The 25,188-nt window shown below is 41.8% G+C and overlaps 3 protein-coding genes across 10 annotated transcripts in view; all 3 read right to left on the minus strand.

The window, feature by feature from the left end:
- Window positions 1-1,769: 1,769 nt before the first annotated feature.
- On the minus strand, window positions 1,770-3,480 carry rpl22l1 (ribosomal protein L22-like 1). Of its 2 annotated transcripts, none has more exons than XM_079292460.1 (4): window positions 3,439-3,480; window positions 2,339-2,452; window positions 2,043-2,164; window positions 1,770-1,946 (listed from the first exon to the last, which is right to left on the minus strand). In XM_079292460.1, the coding sequence occupies exons 1-4, from the start codon at window positions 3,445-3,447 to the stop codon at window positions 1,799-1,801; spliced, it is 393 nt and encodes a 130-aa protein (XP_079148586.1). In that variant the 5' UTR covers window positions 3,448-3,480; the 3' UTR covers window positions 1,770-1,798. The 2 variants fall into 2 exon arrangements, with proteins under 2 accessions (XP_079148586.1, XP_079148587.1); XM_079292461.1 differs by having other exon boundaries at window positions 2,043-2,234; window positions 3,439-3,475.
- A 1,074-nt stretch (window positions 3,481-4,554) lies between these two features.
- On the minus strand, window positions 4,555-9,347 carry LOC306794107 (eukaryotic translation initiation factor 5A-1-like). 3 transcript variants are annotated; one of them, XM_079292021.1, is made up of 5 exons: window positions 9,307-9,347; window positions 7,685-7,872; window positions 6,297-6,401; window positions 5,940-6,071; window positions 4,555-5,835 (listed from the first exon to the last, which is right to left on the minus strand). In XM_079292021.1, exons 1-5 carry the CDS (start codon window positions 9,338-9,340, stop codon window positions 5,770-5,772), a joined length of 525 nt encoding a protein of 174 aa, XP_079148147.1. In that variant the 5' UTR covers window positions 9,341-9,347; the 3' UTR covers window positions 4,555-5,769. The 3 variants fall into 3 exon arrangements, with proteins under 3 accessions (XP_079148147.1, XP_079148148.1, XP_079148149.1); XM_079292022.1 differs by having other exon boundaries at window positions 9,215-9,319; XM_079292023.1 differs by lacking the exon at window positions 9,307-9,347 and adding an exon at window positions 9,135-9,272.
- A 1,340-nt stretch (window positions 9,348-10,687) lies between these two features.
- Window positions 10,688-25,188, minus strand: part of tnikb (TRAF2 and NCK interacting kinase b) — a 43,244-nt gene continuing 28,743 nt past the window's right edge. For 4 of the 5 annotated variants that reach the window (XM_079292434.1, XM_079292433.1, XM_079292432.1 and 1 more), the window contains 11 exons: window positions 22,710-22,891; window positions 22,002-22,116; window positions 20,608-20,716; window positions 20,201-20,395; window positions 19,968-20,111; window positions 18,711-18,845; window positions 18,360-18,460; window positions 17,640-17,789; window positions 16,704-16,863; window positions 14,017-14,156; window positions 10,688-13,388 (listed from right to left, as the gene is read on the minus strand). In XM_079292434.1, the coding sequence (XP_079148560.1) occupies window positions 13,305-13,388; window positions 14,017-14,156; window positions 16,704-16,863; window positions 17,640-17,789; window positions 18,360-18,460; window positions 18,711-18,845; window positions 19,968-20,111; window positions 20,201-20,395; window positions 20,608-20,716; window positions 22,002-22,116; window positions 22,710-22,891 (1,515 nt within the window). In that variant the 3' untranslated portion in view covers window positions 10,688-13,304. The remainder of the gene's footprint in view (window positions 13,389-14,016; window positions 14,157-16,703; window positions 16,864-17,639; window positions 17,790-18,359; window positions 18,461-18,710; window positions 18,846-19,967; window positions 20,112-20,200; window positions 20,396-20,607; window positions 20,717-22,001; window positions 22,117-22,709; window positions 22,892-25,188) is intronic. The other variant, XR_013772923.1, reaches the window with a different exon arrangement.

A 25,188-nucleotide genomic window follows, 5' to 3' on the forward strand; every position in this document is an offset into this window, starting at 1 on the left:
TCTGTTTAAGGGCGTAAAGCTTTTGGTTGGCAGCTTGAAGCAACAGGAGATAAACTCGGCCTTATCGTGCCAGTCTGAAGACCTCAGGTTAAATAAAAGACCCGTTGGTATTTTCAGTGTCTTTTTGTAAAGCTGACACAAACCAGAGGTTCCAGTCCGTAGAACCGTTAATATATTGGGGAAATTAAACTTAATGAGACAAAATATTTAGTGACTTATCAGAGAATTCTCAAACTGAGAGAAAATCTCTGTTGAAATATTCAGCCTCAGTGTCATTTTCTCCACCCTTTAACCGTTAATAAAACACAAACGAGTGTTTCAGGAGCTCACATCTTGATTTGAACGCATCGCATTCATTCACAAGGACTTCAAATTGTTTTCCAGAAGTCACACATCTGTTCTCACAGGCTGAGTGAAGCTGGATGATGACATCAGGAAATGGGTCAAAAAAAATGGAAAGATCCAGTGATTTTGACTCATAATATAGTTTTACTAAAAGTCAGTCCAAATTCAAAATACGCTTTTCAATTTTTACCTTTTAAAAGAAAATAATAATTCTGTCCCAAGGGAACCCTTTGTTCCCTTTGGTTTCTGTGTATGAAAGTAAAAACTATCTGTAGCACCACCTAGTGTTCAGAGTACTGCCACACAACCGCCTTCAGGCAGAAGGACAAGAATCAAGCGGCGTCGATCTAAGGTGGGCAAAATAATAGGAACACCTGTTGTAATGCAGCGGGACCACGTGATTGGTTTGTCAAGTCTTTACAAAATCTGACGCGTCACAAGTGAAGTCGTAACTCAAGACTTCTGAGACCCAAATCCTAAACTTCTGAGTTTTGTGTCTGTATTAAATGATAAAGAGCTTTTTCGGCAAATGTAACGCCATTTAAACAAAACAGCAATACAAGTTTCATACAAATAGTTACAGGGTGGACAAAATAATAGGACAACTTTAGTATAACGCAGTAAAATTAGCCCCAAATAATCATATTGAACAACGCACAACGAACAACAAGACGGTTATATTATAAGCAAGATGTATTTCAGGACTGTAAAGCTTTGGTTTGAGGTCGTTGTAACTAATTCTCGGTTAATTATCTAATCAGAAAAATTGAGACACAAAATGCTAATTTTAGTACTTAGTTTAGACTATTTTTATGAGAAAGGTTACTTTATAAAAAACAACTTCCAATCTGTGAAAATTGACACATTTACTTTGTTCTGTTCTTAAAATATTTGGATTTTTTGTTTCAGACTTTTTTTTAAAGAACAAAATCACTTTCTTACCTGATCACGTGATGTTCTTCATTCTCCAGCTGACTTAATATTTGTGGTCCTCAAATCGGGATTATTTGCTCATCATGTATATGTATATATGTGTGTATATATACATATATGTGTATATATACATATATGTGTATATATAAACATATATATAAACATATATATAAACATATATATAAACGTGTATATATATATATACACACATATATACATACATATATACGCATATACACATACATACACACATATATACATACACACATATATACATACACACACACATATATATATATATACACATACACACACACACATATATATATATATACACACATATATACATACATATACACATACACACACACACACACATATATATATATATACACACATATATATACACATACACACATATATATACATATACTTTGTATCTTTCAACAGAGACTTTTTGACAACAGCAGAATAAAAACACGAGGCAGAAGTTATTTTCCCACATTTATTCTCCAGACGTTTACTCGTCTGCCTCCGACTCCTCTTCGTCGTCCTGGCTGATCTGGAAGTAACGCAGCTCGTACGTCTCCTTGTCGGATGCCACGACTCTCAGCCAGTCACGGAGGTTGTTCTTCTTCAGGTACTTCTTCGTTAGGTACTTCAGATACCTGGCGGAGGGCGGGGGAGGAGGGGTCATTCAGTCTCTGATTTTTTTATTTCTAATATTGTTTGCTCTGTTAAAATAAATAAAAATCCCATCCGACCTTTTGGAGAACTGCTTCTCAGACGTGACGTTGATCTTGTTCTTCATGCGGCCGACCTGGACCACGTTGCCCAGGTTGCCAGTCTTCCCGTTGACCTTAATCCTCTCTTTGAGGAAGGTTTCCTGTCGGACAGAACACAGTGACGCACTAGGGAAGGGAACCCTAGTATATTCGGAGCTAGGGAAGAGAACCCTAGTCCAGACGCAGGGTTAGCTGCTTGTTTCACGCAGTTTTCCTGATTCCTAACTAGCGTCTTTAATGAATGAAAAGGGTTTAATAAGAGGAGGAATACTTACAAAGCTTGCAGAGTCCAGGATCCCATCCTCCACAGGGTGGGTCAGGTCCAAGGTGAACTTCCATGCAGCTCCCTTTTTGGACTTCCTGCTGACAGTTGGTCTTTTCTGTTTGAGCTGTGAGGGAAAATAAAAATAAAGCAGCAACAGGTTCAGAAACGTGAGATGTTTCTGGTCCTCTTTAAAGTCCCGAAAGGCATTCTAGCTTTTACTGATTCTATATTTCACTGCTTGTAAACATATTAAAACATTGTGACATCTAGACTTCAGTAAATACTCTTAATTACAGAGTAAATCCTTTGTTTAAGTATCCTTAAGATATCTACAATCTAATTATTTACTAATTCTTAGGTGGTGTTATACTAAATGGGGGATATTGGTAACTTACAGATGCTCTTATTTATAAGAATGAATAAAATATAATCATAAAATGTAAATTCAGGATTATGCTAAATGTAAATTATATAAGAGATATATATATAGATATAGATATATATATATATATATATATATATATATATATGTAGGAATATATACCACAATACTTTAAATTAGTGAATACAAAACGCTCAGAAATTAGATGTTCATTCATTATAAATGCAAAAATAGTATAAATAAAAATGAAATATTTCTTTATATGTACAACATCAGTCATTGAAACAAAACGATTTGTTAGAATTTTGGGTGCCAAACAAATGGAAGCTCCTTTGGTAGAGACATCCACCACTAGTTTAGTTTCTACTTTATTATGATCTATTAGAGGGATAGTCAATATGAAAGTTATGCCGAACTGATCGGTGGGTCCTGTACTACATGTAGACTGTAACAGAAGTCAGGTTTACCGGTCAAGAGGCAGAAAAGCCACCGATAAGAACTAAAACACTCCTTTACTCTGTGGAGACTGGCCTTGAATGAATGGAACACGTGCCAGCTAACTCTGCTAGTTTCCTGGTTTCCTGCCCTATAAAAACGATGTTTAACACACAGTTACGCGCTTCAATCGTTACTTTGTTTTTAGTAGGTAATGACCGGAATAACTCTGGGAAACGGTAACGGAATAAACACTAAAATGCGCAGATTCCAGGGGAGCTAGCACGACTTACCGGCGCCATGTTGGAAAATCGGACGTGAAAGGGAGAACCGGATGTGACGTGGCTGTGACGGGAATGGCGCCGCGTGCAACGCCCTTACCATATATGGTAACCCCAGTATAGCTGCAGAGAAGAGGGAAAATAAACACAGGAATCCCGGAAAATAGCTCGATTAACGAGTTCTGAAGTGACCGAACTCATATTTATGAGTCGTATTTTTACTTTAGCTTCATTTGACCAACAATACCGACAGATTTATTTAAATTAAATTAAGTTGTCTTAAAATAAGAGATTTATAGTGGAGGTTTTGCCTCTTTTGTAGGACAAAAAGTCCAAAAGGTCTTTCACAGCCCAAACACACCCTGATAATAAACCTGCTGAGCCTGGTCAATCATTCACGATGTGTACACACATATATCTCTCTCACACACACACACACACACACACCCACAGGGCCTCAGACCAGCCATGTTCATTCAGCTGCATTTGTGTGAACACAAAATGAAATCCCTCCTGATGAGTCAGCGAAACTGTGACTGGTCAGGCGGTTAGCATGCATCCTTCTTTCCACCACTACTGGGGACCTTCAGGCAGGGTGTGTCGGAGTCTGAAACTACAGCAGTCTTTTCATATACTCCCTTGGTGGTGAGTCACCAGGTTTCCTAAATATTGTTTTGCAAGTCAGTGAGGATCTGCATCTGCAATAAGCTTTTTCCTCCAACATCTGCAGTGCAAAATAAACTTAAGTCCAGGTGTTTTTCTTGGTTCTAGAGCACCAACAGCTCAATATGTGTCCATGTTTATTTAACAGGTGTGTCACCTTGAAGAGAATGATTAAGGGATACGAAAACATGACGTCATGTGACCCACAACACCCGATGTTTACTTATTACACTTGATACTGGAGTTAAAGTCTCACTAACACGTATAACTGAAGTAAAGGTCTGAACCAGGACTTTTGATTTGTGTATTTACTTGAACCTGAAACTTCTAAGAACCCTTTAAAACATGCATTTCATCAAAAGTGCTTGTTTTTGCAGATTACACTTGTTTCCAACCTTAAAAGCATCCAGACATCCACAGTACAACACACCTCTCAGCAGCTTTCAGCACAAACTACAAAATGTACAACTTTATTGATATATTTTTACTATGATTTTAACACTTTATGTCCATCGTGCGTCACAAACATCATCCCTTTGACACCGTGACTGCACCTTTACAGCGTACATCAGAGACAGAAAACCAGACGTAGTTTGCAGTTTTTGTCCATTTCGTTTCGTGGTTTTATTTTATGTTTTTTGCCATCTCCAGTCAGGTGACAAAGGCCTCGAGTGAACAAAAGTTTGCAACTCTACCACCCTCCCCAACCCGATCGAGTCCCTCAAAAAAAAAAAAAAAAAGACACACTCCTCACTGCAAACCGCCTTCCACATTTCGGAGGACCACAACGCGACACACTCATGCCTCTCAAAACAAAATATAACTCCTTTTGTATTGGGGGGGTTAGGGGGGGGGGGGCGACCGCCCGCCCCGGTGGACAAGAGGTGTAAGCGCACACGCTCCCATCCAACTTCTACAGACAAGAGACTGACATCACAAGGGTAAATCACTGAAGTTTCTGTTCTTCTTAGGGGGGAAACAAACAAAAACACTTCTCTTTTCTTGGTTTTAGAGCTTTGACATGCTGGGGTGGACCTCAAGTGCTCATAAGTGCTAACCACCACCAATCCAGCAAGGAGGAGGAGCGAAAACGAGCCTCGTCGAGCCCCGAATCCACGCGGGAACCGGAGCAGAGGCCATGCTGGAGAGCGGTACGGCTGCGAGAGGGACGGCCTGAACCAGAATTTAAACATCTATCCATCTGCTTTAACAACTCAAAAACTGTCCCCATCCCGTTCCCTTTAAACCCGCTATTCAAGAATATATAAAAGAAAAGAATCATACAAAAGCTGAATCCCGTTGTTATTAAAACATTCAGGAATGCGAGCGGCAAAACCAACACTTTGAAGGCAAAAATAAGCAGGAATGAGCAACTGATCGATATTTTTGGAAGTCGTTTTTTTATATATAAAGTAGATTTGTTACCAAACAAAACCTCAGTGACCAGAGCAGAGGACCACGCAGCGAGCTGCAAGTGGAACTTTCCCCAACAAGCAAATGGAAAAGAGAAATGACAAAATAAAAAGGGAGGATGGGGAGGAGGATAAAAATGAGAGAAATCACAACAGAATGATTGAGGTTGTCTGTGAAGGCCGACCCTTTGGTGACAGAACCAATGAGGATGCAGGAGACTGGTTGTGGGTGGTGCTTGTTGCCTGGGAAGCAGAGTCCGTCTTCTCCTTATTTGCTGGCTAAGACCTTCGTAGCGACAGCACATTCCTCGCCCATGGCAGCGATGACAGTGACCTGCAGGGAGAAGCAGCACGTGTTTGAGTCAATCATCAGAAACTTTACACACACACACACACACACACACACACACACACACACACGACTAAATTTACACTCACCATGAATTCGTCACCAGCTTCAAACTTTCCCTCGATTTCTCTGCCGATTTCGCTGTCGGGGACACGCAGGTCCTCCCTGATGTCACCGGTGTCGCTCATGAGGCACATGTAGCCGTCATTGATGTTAATCAGCTGGGACGGTGGGGACACATTAGAAAACATTGTTCTTATTCCAACTTCAAAACTCGAACGAAAGAGCAGGACTGACATTGATATTTTTTGCAAAAATGTCTGATAATTCCAAAGCTCCGGAACTTAAAGCTCAAGAAAAGCCAGCAGAGACGACCGCGCTCACGTCCTCCTCTGGTTAACTGCAGCTACGTTTGTGTGATAAGAGTTCTGGGTTGTTTGTCTCACCTGGTAATCTATCCTCTTGATGGAGGGAACATCCATGTTGTGGGTGGAGGGGCACATATCTTCATGCTTCTTGTTGGTGAAGATGTCGATACCAACCATGTTAACCTTAAAGAACAAGATGTGGTTTATTACAAAGTGTCAAGTATTTCATCTGTGCAGGTATCAAGAGACCAAACAGGAGGTTTATGAACGCAGCACAACAAATCAGACAGAAAACAACAACATTATGATGCAAAACTTCAATAAATTAAATATTCTTTGATTTAACAGAAAGCAACTTTAATAAACATAGCTGTAAATGAGCCGTAACTGGCCACAAGGCTATTTTCCCCATCGGTAGTCCATGGACAGATCATAAAGAAACCAAAGCTCATGTTTTCCCTCCCGGTTTAGGAAGCAAGTGTCAAGTGATTCGAATATTTAAAATGTACTTCACACATTTCAAAATGTATAGCCAAAATCTTAATTTTTCCATCCACGTTGAGCACAAAGGGAGAGCAAAGTACATGTGGGAGAACCGCAGTGTTGGAAGAAAAAGTTGAGACTGTGCATTACTTAATGCTGCAACGAGGAACCTTCTTTTGGTGGCCCCCGAAGAGGAAAGTGGTAGTGTCTCCGAGCACCAGTCTCTTTAGAAAACCTCTCATTTTACTGCAGCAGGGTCTAGTATGCCCCTCTCAGTCCTGGTTCTCCCGTACCTCCAGCAATATGTCCTGAGTCCCAGAGAGGAGAAGCTCTGCTCCTGGAGGAGGAGACGCTGCTGCTGCCGGGAGCTGAGCTCTCCTCCTCCCTCCGGAGCTCAGAGGCTGCTGAGAAGCCAGATCTGGTCTGACCACCTCTGCTGGAGGATCTGGGTCCGTCCACGGTGGACCGGTCTCTGCTGGAGTCTGAGCTGAAGGAGGTTCTGGTGAACCTGCAGGAGGTCATCTGGTTTCACCAGAATCCGACCCGGTGGCCCCGATGACGAGCATTAAGAATAACTTTATCGAAACAGACCATCTTCTCTCTGATGGTCTCTTTACTGATGGAGGTGTGATAGAGGATCAGGACTAAACTGGTTCCAGAACCAGTTAAATGTTCTCCAGAGAAACTTTAAAGCAAGAACCACAGAGACAGCTCGGATCAGACTGGGCTGAAATCTGAGAAGCCCAAACTGAGCCTTAGCTCTCTGCCATCGTTGACACTGGTTCAGTTTTTTATTACCAAACTCCATTTAACACATTGCGCTGCTACTGAACAGCTGCTCTTATTTTGACGGGGCTTCTTAACCACACTTTAAAGGAATATATCCTCCAATCACTGAACAATATGAAACATTTTTTCCCCCAGGCTCTTATCTTTTATAACCGGTGTGACAATAAACAGCTTGAAAAACTAAAAGTTTTTACCTTGGCATGTCCGTGCTTGCCGGTCTTGGAGGTTGACATCTCCACAATTTTGCAGGGGTGTCCCTTCAGCACCACGTACCCGTTCTTACGCAGAGCAGAGCACTGCATGGGGTACGTGGCGGAGGCGCCAGACTCGCCAACCGTGAAGTCAAGATCGGGATCTGACATGGTGCGATGGGTCAGCGGTGCTGCAACAAGATATTCACAGATCAATCATCTTAGTATCAATCTGAGGAAAATATTAAATACGCTGCAGTCTGATTACAGGTCAAATAACTTATTTATATCACATGCATCAACATCAGTGTTTGATACTAAAACTGTACTGACACTACTGATACTAGATGTTAGGGAGGTGGTTGAAAACGGCCAAATACACAACTGAAAATACTCCAACAAATACAGTATGTACTATTGCTGGTTTGTAGATTTACATTTAAAGTTAAAACCAGTGGATTTGGTGGTAAGAGCCACAGACAGGGTGCAGGGTGGGATTAAGACACATTTACACATCCTATCAAAAGGTGTTGACAATAACAAAAATGTAATGTTTTGCCAGGTTTACCCGTTAATTTAAAGCGCTAAAGTTCTGATGTTTACATGACAGCTGCCATAATCTTTGCGTGAATATTATCAATTAACACCCTAACAAAAATATATTTTTACAGTCTCAATTTTGCTTAATTATTGTTGGTTAAATGCCAGTTTAATCGACTGTCCTTGGCTCTTTTTTTTGCTCTGGGCCCCAAACTGTGAATAGATTATCGCGAGATCTCGGGGAAAAGCAGCACCCCTCATGATCTGTATTAAAAATAAAGTCAAAATAATTAAGTCTAAATTAGGACCGTACAGCGATGCAGACATGTGGAAGCACGGACAACTTAGACCGCGACACAACACGAGGCTCTGGAAATTGATACATTTAGCTAGCGCGAGCAAGTTAGCCGGCCTGGAGTTTACAACAGCGGCAGTTAACGGTACACAGCCAGCTAACAATAACGTCACGTATACGGCTAAAATCAGCTAATATTGTGCTATATTTTTTATCTAAACGACATTTAGCAAATTAACAAGCCTGATTCAGATAAGCTTATAAAATAAGGTGTTTATAAAGTGGCCAAACATGCGCCCGCTTCAGCTGCACAAAATAAAGCGAGTACCGTTATGTTAGCTAACGCAATGCTAACGCTAGCCGTCTCCATTCAACTCTGTTGAAATTTAAAAAAAAAAGCCAGCGGATTGACGCTCGAGCGACGGCGGTTGGTGGGGGCGTTTTTTAATAAGATATTTAAACAGTGGGATGACAAATACACCGCAGGCTTCATATTCATATGTACCGGGAAAAATTTAAGTAAATTAGCGGACAGAATGACAAGCGTTCTTCCTCCGAAGGCCGCATGTCCCGTTTGATTAAACCCTGGTAACGTTAGCTGGGAACATGGACACCCACCCTTTAACCCTGCGACTCGACCACATCCACGGAGAAATTAGAAACCAGCCGCTCAGACCACCACGCGTGTACTATAGTACCTCTGAAACGGGTAACTGTTCACGTAAAAAAAGCCGTTAGGTCCAACGTTTATCCCCCCTCAAGGCAGAAACACGCGCCATGCCACACTTACCTTCCAAGACAAAAAGTTGACCGAATGTGCGCATGCGCGGCCAACTTTACTGCAGCATCCGTAGAGGTGAGGGAGGGGGGGGGGGGCGATTATGGGTTCCGGTGGCAGCCTGGCAGAAAGGGTTGCCAGGTCTGTGGTGAGCAAACATGGCAACCAGGTCAGCGGCGGTTCTCGGGATACCGGGGCTCCCCAAGAAGAGTTGGGGCACCCTCTTCCACCACCATTACAATTTATTACAAGTAATACTCTTATTTCAGTAAAAGTAGCAATATCATAGTGTATAAATACATTATTATGTACAAACTGTCATACAAATACATACATTATTATCTATCCCACACATCAAAATATACGTTAGAAAAATGAGCTGTGGTGGAATAAATACTCTTACTTTTAGAAATGCAAAAAATAGTTTGAAGCTTCTTTTCTTTACATCTAGCGCCATCATCAGGTCAACATTTTAATTTGTCCAATACTTTGATTTATGGCCAAATACTTGCAAAACTAATGACATTCCAGCCTTAGCTGTACTTTTCTGTTTTCAATTCCTAATTAGCAAATGTTAGCATGCTGATGTTAGCATATGTGCAGCATCACAAAGCTGCAAGCACGACTCTTAGAAAGAACAAGTTGATTTCACTTGACATATTGAGTTGGAACAACTACACAGAAAATGTAAGTAACTTTAACAAGTAGATATGTGTACTTACCTTTTTCAAGGCAATGAGTTTCCTAGATTTTTAAAAGTGAGATCAACTTGTCATATTCTACAGTATATTATTTATACGAGGTGATTTTTATCTTAATCGACTCATTTCAGCGCTGATGTCAAGCGCTAATGTTTGATGATTGTAAAAAAGAAACCCGGCATGACCTGTACTTGTTAATACAGTGAGTATAAGTGTGAAGCCTCACAAAGCTGCAAGCATGACTTTTAGTTCATTTTACTTTTTAAGTTGGAACAACTTAACAAAATGAAGCTACAGCTAAATGTAAGTAACTAACATAGATAGAAAGTACACATAACTCCCAGATCTTCTTTTTGAGTGAGATCAACTTGTCAGCTTCTACATTGATTTTATTAATAACTAATGAGTTGATTTTTCTCTAATGATTAACTCATTTCAGCACTAATGTTTGATCAGAGGTTGTCTGAGTATAAGTGTGAGATTTCTTTTGGTTTCTACGAATTCAATATTATTTTTTTATGACATGTTTTTATCCTGCGCACCACAGTGTGCAAGAAAAGTGTTGTTGTTGAAATCCTGCACAGTATTGATCACTTGTACTCAACAGTGATTCCTTTTGTCAGTCAATAACACCCCAGGGTGCCAGAGCGTTGTCGTACAGAACCAGCGTGAAGAAAGAGTGAAGCAGGAAGTGTTGCTGCACAAGGAGAGGACATTTATTTGTAGAGTTTTTCAACATCACAGATGTGTGTCACTAGATTGAGGTCGTCTTTTGACTGATTCCAGTGATTCAGACAAGGTGAAAACATACACTCGCATGCATGTCACACACCTGCTCTCTCTCGCTCACACACACACACTGGCTGGCAGCCGGACATACGTTCACAGTCTTGATACCTACAAAAATTGAAATACAAATACAAATAATACCACAATAAAAACATTGTATTGTTTTGTTTTTTTTAAGAAATTCTTATAGCTATGTTCTCTATTGTGTAGAAAGACAACTAAGCTTTAATAAGTGTTTGTTTTTTTGTCTTTCTCTAAAATGATCAGTAAGATATAATGAAAATTCTTACAGTATATATATCTTTTTTGTTTTTTAAATCTACGGTCTCTCACACGGACCCTGCCTCCTGACCTTTATTCACAGGGTGCTGATTAATGCTAACATCCTGCACATGTAAAAGGCTTCAGCTGGCCTCAGTCACACCCTTTAAGATCAATGAAGAAAAAAAGAAATGTCAAGTAAAAGGTGAACCACTTTCCTCTCTCGCAGCCTGAACGCAATCCCACAAACGTCGGCGTTTACGTCGTCAACCCAGCAAAAAATAAAATAAAAATAGAAAACGCCATCCTAAAGTGATGCTGAGCCCGTCCTGCTCGCTCCTTGTGTGAGCATAAAAAAAAAGCCTAAAATAGAAATTGAATGGTAAACTTGTAGTTATCCAGTGTACAATCTTGACTTAATCGTGAGATAAAAAGCCCACATGCTAAGCTGATTCTTACAATTAAAAAAAACAACGTTCACTTTACAGCTCAGTGTAGAAAGTTACTCTCAGCGTGCTGCTTCTACAGTCAGACCCGTCTGTGTATTGCCTTAAAACTTACAATTCATAACAAGTGACGACAGGTCAAACATGTGTCACCATGCAAAAAATGCACAACTAAATAAACAGTGATGAACTACGGAGGAAAAAAGTCGGAACCAAACTTTTGCGCAAGTCTTCGCTCGTCACAAAAGAAAAAGAAAAGCCGTCCCATCTGAGCGAAGCAGACAGATTTACAGAAGCATGACAAAAAGAAAAAGAGAGACCGATATTGTTTCGTTTCTTCAGTGTCATCTGCTTTTGCGAAGTCCGTCGTCAACATCAAAGTGAGTATTTACACATGTGCAGCGTACACAGAACAGCAGACAGAAAGAGGTGGAGAGAAACAAACAAACGGCAGAAAAAACATCCAGAAGTTTGGCAACTGCTGTACGCCAAGTTCTTCCTGTGAGAAATGAGGTGAAGATATTTTTTTTGTAATTGTGTTGCTGTTGCAGCAATAATACAATATCTACAACCTTCCTTGTCCCCTCCCAGAAACACACCAGGACGAAGTAGCCGCAACAAACCGTGCGGCATCCTCAGCGACGGGTAGAAAATGTCGACATTTCCTCTCGCTGCTCTGATGTGGCGTTTCTTTTTCTCCGAAAGGGGAAGGTGTTGTTCAGCAGCAGCGCTCAAAGCGAGTGTTCACACCGTGAGCAACGCCGTCATCGAGTCCATTCACGTCGACCAGGGAAACAACGTGCAACTGTTCTGAATGTCGTCATTTTGTTTTTTGCTTTGCAAAGAAAACATCCGACAGCGCAGAGAAGACGCCGCTGAAAGGTTTTGCTACAAGACGTTAGTCTAGAAAACATCTCTTGAAGTGCTTTAGATGATAACAAGACCATGATATCTATGAGCTGAATTCAGCTTCTGGTCAGTGGAAAATGACGTGCGTCCCACATTAGGTTTTGTTGTTTCTGTAAAGGTCTCTGTTCATTATTAAATGCATGAACATGAAACATTAAAATCCATTTTTAAGGCGCAAGATCAGTCCAATGAAGTCACAATCTGCGTGAGACTGAACAATTCAGGTTTGAGGCATGTCAGAGTGTCCGATGATGAATGTCAAAATGCTAGATTGAAGCTGTAAATTGTGATTGAGGTCATGTTTTCAGCCGTGGCTTTACACCATAGTGTTAGAAATAAGGGTTCCAAAGACTAACGGTTCCACTGAGAACCATTTGAACTGACCTTTGTATTGAGACACTTCAGTTAAACACACTTTAAAAACTGCTGCATCTGAGTTGTCTTCTTCTAACGATGCTACGTTAATAACCAGCGATGTTTACTCACGACAACATGCGCAGTAAACGCAGTCGAACGGTACTCGCAGTGTGAACACCCGGTAAGAACTCATGAAAGTGCTACACAGAGAACTTCTCCACGGCTCCCCATCTAGTCTAAGGAAGTCAAAAAAGGCTCCTCGGCATGATGTCAGTGTCCTTTAAAGCCTGGATCAAGACCCTTGAGAACAACCATCCGCCCAACGGGGAAGGGCGAAGGCATCCATGAGGCCTGCAGCGCCCCCTACAGCTGGAGGGTATCTTTACGGGGGGGGGGGGGGGGGGCTCAATCGTCTGTTCAGCAGTCCGTTGATTTCCTCCACAAACACACACACCACACACACACACATTGTCATCCTTCGCTCCTGATGTCGGGGCGATGCTCAGAATGAAGAAGAGGAGGAGGGTTGTGGGTCGAAGGAGAAAGGTTACCAGTTCATCATGGAGCTTCTGTTGAGGGTCATGAAGAAGACTTGACTGCTGCCTCCAGAACGCACCGAGGCGAAGAAAACCTGCAGGGGAGGAGACGGACGGCGTTGAAGCATGAACACCTGATAGGATGTTCATTTATCCATCTATTGATTGTGAAACTGATCGGAGGCTAAAGCCACAGTGTTGAACTATGTGTGAGATGTTCATCTGAATCTAAATGGAGTTTTTAAGGTGATACACCACAGAAGAAGCTGTTTTATACTGGAATCACACTGAATTCATTCCAGTGTGTCAGATACAGATTTAAACAACATTGAGGTTAATATGAGTGTCGGAATGAACTCCGTATCCAGTCGAGGAAATCGTTTTGCATTTGGTCCGAGTAACGTAGTGTAACGAACGAGCGTCATTGAGAGTTACATCGTATAACAAGTGAGAACTTGTTACGCAACACTGTGATTGTTATGTATTATGCTCGTTATGTTGTTACGTGACATTGTTGCGCTTGTAACATTAAAAAAGTCTGCTAAGGGCAATTTACGCTGTAGCGTTGCTACATGATGTTCTGACGCTTGTAACGTTACAATTGTTACGTTACTGTGCGCCGTTACCGTGGCTGATTTCACTGGCAAGGAAATCCCTGAAGTCGTAAATGCTTTGAGGGACAAACGCTGAGGGACACAAATGTCCAGGTGTCCTCAGACTCACCTTGTCGTTCCTCTCCGACAGGAACTTCAGTCGCTGAGCTCGCTTGTGCATGAAAACTCCGTCGAGGTGTCCCGTCTCCACGGAGCGGATCTCAATGGCCTTCTCTCCCCAGCCCATGATCTGGTTGGAGTGGATGTAGGCTGCAGGGACAGGAGAGGGCGCACACACACACACACACGCACACACACACACACACACGCACACACACACACACACACACACACACACGCACGCACAGAGGGGGATTGGACAGGAGAAGACTCAGAACCAGTCTCACACCCAAGCCAGTCACACATTGAGGCCTCACCTCCAGGGAGATTATTGCAGCAGTTTCTGACTGATTTGAACGATCGCGACCTCTGAACTCTTCGATTTTTGGGACGTGAGGACGGCGTGGACAGGATGCTCGCTGGCGTTTCCATTTGATGCATTCAGTGTTTGATCTAAATGAGTTACGCGAGCGTCAATCGACTGACGCCGGTGGTTTGCATGTCGAGCCCCAGCTTTAAATAAAGTTGTGACGACTCGCTTTTCTTTCAGCTGCTTTGCGATGAAAGTCCAACTTTTGATCTGAAGCATCAGCAGCAGGAAATGTTTGGGAATCATAAGCAGCTTTTTGTTAACACCGCTTCATCAGCACGCGAAGGAGAGCGAATCAGATATCGTGAAACCTTTAATCAACTTTCTTTTTCATCGGCAAAGACCACAAACGTTGAGCCAATTAGGATGAGGAACTTGGCTGTGGAGGCCATCTTGTTTTGGCACTTTAAGGCTTGCAGAGACTAAAGTGTGCGATACCAAACCAGCAGAAAAAGGGGTCCAGTTGGAAATGATGTGCACCTTCCTCTGTCAGAGAATTAAAGTCCAGTGGAAGGTCTTTATTTGTCACACCCCCCCCCCCTCTTCTTGCAATAGAGTTTATTTTCTGTTTGTTGAGGAAGGAGATCGACCAGCAGCTCAGATAAAATGATTTGTTTGAGGTGCCGGGCTTGGCTGTGAGAAACTCTGGCCTCTGATAGTAAAAATAAATTACACACACAAACATGTTAACAGGAGATGACGTCCACACAACCACCGGTGCTTCAGGACACAGACGCCAGTCAGCCAAACATTCATGTTTAATCAATCAGGATATTGTACACGGACATCGGAGAATCAAGAGAGTGAAGGCCGGATGAAGAAACACACACACACACACACACACACACACACACACACACACACACACACACACACACACACACACACACACACACACACACACACTCGGATCAGAAGATCCAAGATCCATCCTTGATGTGCTCGAGTTTCCTCTCTCTGCAGTTTGACTGGGTGTGCTAATAAATAACAGATTCATTTAGATGCACTGCATTTTTTATCTGACTTTTTAGTCTGCTGTTAAAAAACGATGTATATAAAAATATATCTTGTAAGTTGTTTTAGAGCTCACGCAATCAAGGATGAATGTGTGGATATTTTTTAAATATTTGTACAGAACAAGAGAACAGAAGACAAACAACACACAAGCATTTCCCCCAATAACATAAAACAGTGTTGTATCTAAACACAGCGTGTGGTGATGATGCTCTGTGATTCACTCATGCAGTAGATGGATGTTCAACACTTGACATTCAAGAGACACTCTGAGTTTTTGGGTTGTAAATATTTGGTCAAAGTGATGAGAACATATTAAAAACTCTCCACGTGTCTCCAATAGATCGCCACACTGCAGCGCTTCATGATAACACTTTGTTTTGAAGTTACGTTGATGACGTTTGTGATGTGTTTTCTGCACTTACGTTACATTATGTAGCAACGTAACGTTACAGCGTAATTCAACGTCTCTAGCGTAAATAAATTGCCCGTAGCAGATTTGTTTAATGTAACAAGCGTAACAATGTTACTTAACAACATAATGTAACAACGTAACGAGCGTAATGAATAACAATTACAGTGTTACGTTGTTTAATGTCGTACTGAGTTGAATTGACACGTGAAATGGCAGAAATGCGTCATTATAAAAAGGGGGATGTACTTAAAATGCTGCTTAAAGGCACGGCGCATGAGATCAAGTTGCTTGAATTGTCCTCTGGCACCATTTGTCTCACACTTTGGTTTATATATTTTTTCAGTTTCGTTATAATGAGCATTACAGCGTTAAAGAGCCGCTAGCGTGGCTATTGACATATGTTGGTCACAATTCTTCAAATAACACATTTAAGGAACACTTGTCTGTTTAAAGTTAAAACATGAATATCGGCCGATTTACAATCTTGTGATATTATTTCCCCTCATTCACCAAAATAAAAGCCCAAAGCAGCTTCTTACTCAACAAAGTGTTAGCATGAAGCAACAGAGCAATCAGTTTTACGAGGATGATGTTCTTGGGCTTCCGACTGCATGTTTTCATCACGTCACCAAATGAAGTTGAACGGTCGGTTCAACCTCCCAAAGAAACCCTGTGGTACTCCTTTGAGCCGGTCATGAGACAGGTGAGGCTACAGTCTGGGCTTCTCGTTTTAAAGGTGCAACTGAAAGCAGAAGGCAGGAGGAGAGAGAGGAGTGTTGCTTTGAACGGAGAAGGTGTGGTAGATAGTAGTGAGGGGTGAAAAGATGACCTGCTGACACCGCTTACAGGAGGTCAGAGGTCAGGGGGACAAGCGAGCTGATTTTTGGGGTTGACGTACCGACGGAGGTGGGCATCTCGCCCCACTGCAGCACCACGTCTTTGGTGATGCGTCCGTAGGTGTTGACGTAGACGCCCTCGTCCTCGTAGCACAGCAGCATCTCCATGCCGTCCGTCTTGGGCAGAACCACGATGGCGTGCGGGGTCACCTGACCCTGAATCTGCCGGGGCGACACACGGGAGGAGGGGGTTGGAGGGGGGTTCGGGGCAGGGGATTAGGAGCTGCCGTGAGCCTACAGGTGGGTAACCCCTATAACCCCCCCCCACCCTGAGAGAGAAGAAACTGCTGCAACAATAGAGTCTCCCACACCATCGCCATGGAAACAGACATGAGCACAGCGTGAGTCATGACTCCAGAAAGCAATGTGAGGCGGTTGCCGTGGTTACCGTCTCCTTCCAGCGTCTCTTACTGTAACAAGACCGGAGTTAGAAGAGGACGCTGATTCACCCATTCATTCATTAAGGCTGCTACACCCTCAATCAATCAATCACTCTCTCATACATTCATACATTCATCAAGGGAGCCGTTCGTTTATTCTCTTATTCACTCGCTCACTCACTCCCTCATTCACCCCTCGCTCGCTCAGTCGCCCCCTCGCTCGCTCAGTCGCTCACTCGCTCGCTCCCTCGCTCACTCCCTCGCTCACTCCCTCGCTCACTCCCTCGCTCCCTCGCTCACTCACTCCCTCGCTCACTCCCTCGCTCCCTCGCTCACTCACTCCCTCGCTCACTCCCTCGCTCCCTCGCTCACTCACTCCCTCGCTCTCTTAGTCGCTCAATCACTCGCTATCTCACACTTAAATATAACTTAATTAATTGCAGGACACACAGAAACAGACACACACACAAACACACACGTACACACACGGAAACAGACACACACACACGCACACACACACACACACACACACACACACACACACACACACAGACTAACATGTGAGGGGATGTAGATGTCGTAGGGGTTTCCAGAGTCCACATCGATGACATGGAAGCCGACACTGGAGCCGTAGATGACCTTTAACCTCTGTCCCTCCTCCACAGTCAGGTCGACCAGCTGGGGGCGATGCTGCAGCTCAGTGAACGACTGAGGAGGAACACAGAGCGATGAATCAAACACGTGTAAAATCAACAAAGGAAAGCACACAACAACCAACTGACACCAAGGAAAAAGGTTGACATTAAAATTGAAACGTAGGTAAAAGTACACAAGTATTATCAGCCAAATGTACTCAAAAAGGTAAAAGTACACATTATGGAGGTCTAATTTCCCCTCACTGCAAAAAGTGTTTCTTCTTCATTATTGATCCCTAAAATTCAAATTTTCCTTAAACAGATATACAAATTCAACCTGTCCAAAAGTTCAAATCAACTTCTTTTTAAGCATTTTTCAAAATAAAGTGTAATTTTTCTTCATTTGTACTTAAATCAATCGGGTTTATAGTTACACGACTTGATTTCTTTACATGTTTTTTTAAGCCATTGTTTATTTCTTTACCAGGCCCCCTTTTATAAAACAAATCCTGTATCTCAGGATGACTAAACATCATGCTGCTCATCTGCTTCCGTCTCGTTAGCTCACATGTTCCCAAAAACAAAGTTTATCCACATTTAACAATCTCTTCAACACCTCAGGTAACATCCTGACGCATCTCACCTTGAAGGCCATGAACTTGTGATACGGTTTAGGCGCCCAGGCGTAGATCTCCACGGCGTTCTTCAGAGCAATCACCAAGAATTTAATCCTCTCGTACTTCACTGCAGAAGGAGAGCAGAGCACCGTAAAAACAGTCCGATGTGTCAAATTATGCTTAACTACAGTTAAAAAAAGATGTTTGTTGCTTTGTAAACTTCACATTTAGTAATACAAATGTGAATTAATGTGTAATCAACCAATTAATCAAAAGATATAAAGAGGAAATCAACCCCAAGTTGGAGGATAGTCCCCACGATGCTGGTGTGTTTACATGTTAATGTCCCCACAACCCACATAAACGAGTTTACCTACCGACTTTGTAGTGCACGCAGCCCTCCAGCTCCCCGACAGTGATCCAACCCTGTTTCTTCTCCACCTCGGGGTCGTTGTGTAAGATCCTGTTCCTCAGCCAGGACAGGTAGTAAACACGCAGCTTGTTCTTCTTCCCTGGTGAGAGAAAGACAATTACAAAATGAAAACTGTAAATGTGCTCAGGGTTTACACTTCAGGTGTTGATGCTACTCGTCAAATGTGACTTTTTACTGCATCAGTGCAAAGATCTGTGATTGTACATCTTCATCGCCAGCATCTGGTGTTTATGAGGTGTTTTATTTTAAAAAACAGAAACACACGGAGAGACAAGAGTCAAAAATAGAAACATCTCCGTCATTAAAGAGACGACTGTGACCAAGTCACAAGGGAAACAGGAAACACTGACTGATTGTTGGAAACTTCACCTGCAATCGTTACCTCTGAGGTGTAGTACAGTAAAAAGTACAATATGTACCTCTGAGATGTAGTACAGTATAAAGTACAACCTCTGAGATGTAGTACAGTATAAAGTACAACCTCTGAGATGTAGTACAGTATAAAGTACAACCTCTGAGATGTAGTACAGTATAAAGTACAATATGTACCTCTGAGATGTAGTACAGTAAAAAGTACAATATGTACCTCTGAGATGCAGTACAGTATAAAGTACAATATGCACCTCTGAGATGTTGTACAGTATAAAGTACAATATGCACCTCTGAGATGTTGTACAGTATAAAGTACAATATGTACCTCTGAGATGTAGTACAGTATAAAGTACAATATGTACCTCTGAGATGCAGTACAGTATAAAGTACAATATGTACCTCTGAGATGTAGTACAGTATAAAGTACAATATGCACCTCTGAGATGTTGTACAGTATAAAGTACAATATGTACCTCTGAGATGTAGTACAGTATAAAGTACAATATGTACCTCTGAGATGTAGTACAGTATAAAGTACAATATGTACCTCTGAGATGTAGTACAGTAAAAAGTACAATATGTACCTCTGAGATGTAGTACAGTATAAAGTACAATATGTACCTCTGAGATGTAGTACAGTATAAAGTACAATATGTACCTCTGAGATGTAGTACAGTATAAAGTACAATATGTACCTCTGAGATGTAGTACAGTATAAAGTACAATATGTACCTCTGAGATGCAGACGTATCAAGTTGCATGAAATGTAAAAACACTGAAGTACATGTACCTCAACTTACGTACAGTACTTGAAGGACTTGATACCCACCTGAGATGGTGACCAGGACGTTGAGCCCCTCCAGGACGTCCATCTGTTGGAAGCGCCGTCGATTGATCAGGTTGTAAACTTTGCCCTGACCGCTTCGATCCAGCAGCATCAGGCCGTTCTCCGTCCCCACCAGCAGATTCACTCCTGCACAAACACACAGATGTTTGTTGTTTCCCGTCCGTGTGAGCGCACACTCATCAATGCCATTGTTGTGAAGCCGTCTCTCGTCTCACCCCAGAGAGCCGCGCAGAGGATCTCGGAGTTGAAGCGTTTCTTGTACTTGCGGATCTCCGGCGTGTCGCTGTGCGGCCTGATGTTGGTCGGGTTGACGTTGACCACCGAGATCTTCCGGGCCTCGTTGAGCCTCGCCTGCTCCTGCTCCTGCTCCTGCTCGTGCTCCTGCTTCAGCAGCTCGTCGGCAAACAGCGCTGCAGCACAACGCGACAACATTATTATTACGTTTCTCACGGTGCCACGAGTGCTTTTATCCTTTCTCTTCTGTGGAGAAAATCGGAGAAATAAACCTAATTTCCTGCAGAATGTTGTTTTTCTTCCTGTAACTGTCTCCAGAGCCGTTATATTCTTCTCGTGTCCCCCCTTCTTAGAGGTTGCAGGTTCAACGGCGTGAGTAAAAACCTACCCGAGGCCGAGATGTTGTCGCCGTCGCCGGTCGGGGAGGTCCCGTACACCCTCGGATCTACGAAGGGTGTGAAGGAAGACTTGGAGCCTCCGCTGCTTGCCATCCCGTACTGCAGAAATCACAGAAGCACAGGTTACAGTCACACACATGTTCGTCTGGTGGTACGTTCAGTCTTTTTGGGAAGAAACGGGAAACTGTTGAAATAAAGGAAACACGGTGCGGTCAGAGATTCGACAACTTTCCACTGTTCTCCAGCACCGACGCTTCAACTCTCAGCGTTTCTTTTATTCTGTCAGCTACCAGCGTCATGTGATCAGGACACTTTCGGGATCCCAAGTTGGAAAACTGAGAGCGGGAACGGGAGGGGAAAACGAGCGCAGCGAGGGAGGGAAGAAATCCATGTTTGTTCCATCTGAGAGGAAAAACACTGGAGGACAAGCTAAATATAAATAAACAGAGCAGGAAATGAAAGGTGCCACATGTTGTCATTTGAGTCTCATTTCCTATAAACCCTGAAGCTCTGTGATGCAAAGAAAACGAGTTTCTGTGTTTTACTGCAGTAGATGTAGTACTGGCGTAGGAGTAAAGTAATGTACTGCTCCCGCGCTGGTACTCCATCTGCTGTAGTAATACACTGTGACGAACATTGTCCACTATTTCCTGGCATTTTACAGACTTAACAATTAATTCATTTAACAATAAAATAATCAGCTAAATAATACAAAAAATGGAAATAATCAGTAGAAATCTGCAGTTAATACACCAATTAAAACGAATCACTGAAAAGTTTGTTACTTTCATTATTTATATTTATTAATTTAATTCTATTTTACTTCGTTATGATGTGTATATATATATATATATATATATATATATATATATATATATAGTATATATTTATTTTTTCCTCCCTCTATATTATTTGTATTATTCTTTTTTGTGTACATGTGTGTATGTATATATATGTAGTATATATTATTAATGTGTGTAGGTGTATATGATTATGTATTCACTACGTGCTGAATAATTATTACGATGATTATTCTATCTTGTCCCTTGTGTTTTGAGGTATTTTGTGAGGGACTGTTTAAGTTCTATTTGGTTAAAAATGCAAAATAAAAGTTCCAAAAAGAAACCTGAATCGCTGCCTTAATGAGCTGGAAAATAAACTAAATATATTTAATGACGAGAATCTGTTATGAAATAAGAATTTAAAAAAAGAACAATCCCAAATAACTCAACTGAGAAACATCCAGCCAGATGTTCAACCAGCCAATCAGCCCAAAGTCCAGAATCTTTCACTGGACAGACAAACGTATGAAAAGTGTCCGGTGACACTTTGTGCTGAGTCGGCGAGGAGACAGTCTTCGGGTCAAAGGTCAGCAGTGACTCACCTCACGCATCCTCAGGGTGCCGTCCTGAGAGCTGTTTCCATACGAGTCGTCGTGGCCGTCGTCGTGACCTCCCATCATGCCGTAGGACTCGTTGGGACCTTGACTCGCTGCTGGCCTGAAAGAGACAAGTCCACATTTTGAATCCATATATATGATCACATTATCGAGTTTTCATCTATCCAATGGTCCTTGAACACATCATGTGTGACGAACGCTTCCGTCTGGAAAAGAAAGCAACCAAATCGAAGCTTATAATTGTGATATTTCAGTATTCTACATGTTCTCATTTAAAAATAATAAACCGTTTACTTTAACCAGATTCTGTAAAAAACATTAAATTCTGAGCTCCTCAACGCAACTATGAAGCCATGGTTGATTCATCTGAGACCAACAGCCGTGTGACAACAAATCAGAGAAACTTTGACTGAACTGCTGCTGAACACAGAGGTGTACAAAGTTGAATGTATCTTTAAAAACTTAAAAGATTCAGAGACAACATTTAGGCTGGAACATTTCTGTGTTTGTTAATTGTTAGCATTGCGAATCTTTGGTTTTTCTCTTTGCATTTTGTGAGTCAATAATTAAGAGAAAAAGATGTTATTGGACTGCATCAGTGTCCCCAATAAAGTGGCCAGTGTGTGCACGTGTCGGTGTGTGGGAAGCCAGTTGGGGATCCCGTCCCAGGAGACAGGAAACACTTCTACTCACATGATGCGTGGTATGTCGCTGACAGCCACCGACCCGTCGTTAGCCCCGCCCTCTCCGTCCTCGTCCTCGCTGCTGTGAGAGTCCTCGCTGGATGACGAGTAGTCCGTCACTTTGACGGGCGGGCGGCTCGTCTCCTCCCCCTGGCGCAGCTCTCGCAGCTCTTTGGCCAAAGCCGTCAGGTCCTGGAGGACGAGACCACCGACAGAGTCACGCCACAAACGTCTCTGCTGACTGATGTTTACTTACATGCAAAAAAATGACTTGACTTCACAGGGGTCATTCAAGCTTTTTAAATAAATGTGTAGTTTTCGTTCTCTGAAATGTGTAGTTTACATCGGTCTGGTAACTACTCAATAAATATAACTTTAAACATAACTTCCTGCACACACTATTTCATATTATTATATGTTATTATTTTGTCTATTTTAGCTTGTCTATATAACTGTTTATTCATTTTATCTCGACTGTACACCACAGTGCTATAGTTTATAATATAGTTTATTGAATTCTATTTTATATCAATTCTATAGTTTAATTCATTCTATTTCAAATGTATTTTTATTCAATTCCATTCTATTTTATATATAAATAAATAGCTTCTTTAATTATATTTTACACATATTATGCATTTTATTTAATTATATTTCATATATATTATTTAATTATATTTTATAAATATTAAATAATTTATTTAATTATATTTTATAAATATTATATTTTATAAATATTATATAGTTTTCATTCTATTTCATATACATTATAAAGTTTATTTAATTATATTTTATATATATTATTTAGTTTATTTCATTCTGTTTCATATACATGATATAGTTTATTTAATTATATTTTATATACATTATATAGTTTATTTAATTATATTTTATATGAGGAAAAAGACAAAAATCTATTTTAGAAATAATCGGTGTTTTGAAAATAAGAAAATGAATTCATTAATTAAACAACGTTAATAGTGTTTATTGTAGTATTTGTCAAAATGAGAAAAATCAACAGAATAAAATTAAATAAAAATATATTAAACCAAAAAATATATTTTAAACGCAGTTACATTGAAGCTGCCTGTAATTAAATGAAAGTTTGGTTGGAAAAAATAATGAACCAAAGATTAAAAACAGCTGAGGTCGTGATCGTGTTTCCATCTGCGTGAAGATAAACAACTAATTTGACTCCGATCGGTGACGTGATTAACAGACGATCAGCAGAACGTGAACATGAACTGATCTCCAGCTTTAAAACAGTTCAACGTGTTTTTACCCAGAAATCATTTCAGTATCAGAGAATATACAGCTTTAAATAAAACAAGCAGGAGAGAGAAATAAAAAGGGTTATACGGTTTGTTTAACAGGCTGTTAATGTGTTGTGTCACATGACTGAGTGTTTGTATGGGGGGGGGGGGGATCATGCCTCAGTGCAGGAGGGTCAGGGGTTAAAGTTCAGGGACCTTTAAATTCATCCTCTGTGACATCATCAGCAGCAAAAAGGGGGCGGTGCATGTGAGAGGTTAGGAAACAGGAAGTGGACAAGAGGGGGAGGGGGGGGGGGTATCTTACCAGCTCCTCCTGATGAGAGAGAGAGGAGATAGAATGAGAGAAAGTGACTGGACATGAAACACGAGAGCAGAGATGTCTGAAGTGATAACAGGAAGTAAAGTGGGTGAGACGGGAAGAATGAATGGAGAGGTGAGTGTGAGGGAGACGGGGGAGAGAGAGAGAGAGAGAGACAGAGAGACAGAGAGACAGAGAGACAGAGACAGAGACAGAGACAGAGAGAGAGAGAGAGAGAGATGAAGGAGGAGAAATGTCACTGACCTCGTCTACAGCTTTCTTATAGCTCTGAAGGACGATGAAAGGAGGGATGGAGGACAGGATGGGAGGAAGAGAGAGGAGTGGGTGAGATAGGAGGATAGGGGAAGAGAGGGGGAGAGGAAGAGAGGTGAAGAGGGGAAGAGAGAGGATGAAAGGATGAGAGGAGAGGAAGAGAAAGGGGAGAGAGGAAGAGAGGATGAGAGGGGAGAGAGGAGGAGAGAAGAAGAGGTGAGGAGGGGAAGACAGAGGATGAGAGGGGAAGAGAAAGGGGAGGAGAGAGGAAGAGAGGTGAGGAGAGAGGATGAGAGGAGAGGAGAAAGGAGAAAGGGGAGGAGAGCGGAAGAGAGGTGAGGAGGGGAAGAGAGGATGAGAGGGGAAGAGAAAGGGGAGGAGAGAGGAAGAGAGGAGAGGAGAGAGGAGAAAGTGGAGGAGAGAGGAAGAGAGGTGAGGAGAGAGGAGAAAGTGGAGGAGAGAGGAAGAGAGGAGGAGAGAGGAGAAAGGGGAGGAGAGAGGAAGAGAGGTGAAGAGAGAGGAAGAGAGGTGAGGAGGGGAAGAGAGAGGATGAGGAGAGTGAACATGAACAGTAACGTGTTAGTTCAGAGAGTGTTTGTTTGTTTACGTGTTCTCCAACATCCTCTAATGTTTATTTAATCAAA

Source organism: Melanostigma gelatinosum (genome assembly GCF_949748355.1).
Source record: "Melanostigma gelatinosum genome assembly, chromosome: 20".
Lineage (NCBI taxonomy): Eukaryota > Metazoa > Chordata > Actinopteri > Perciformes > Zoarcidae > Melanostigma > Melanostigma gelatinosum.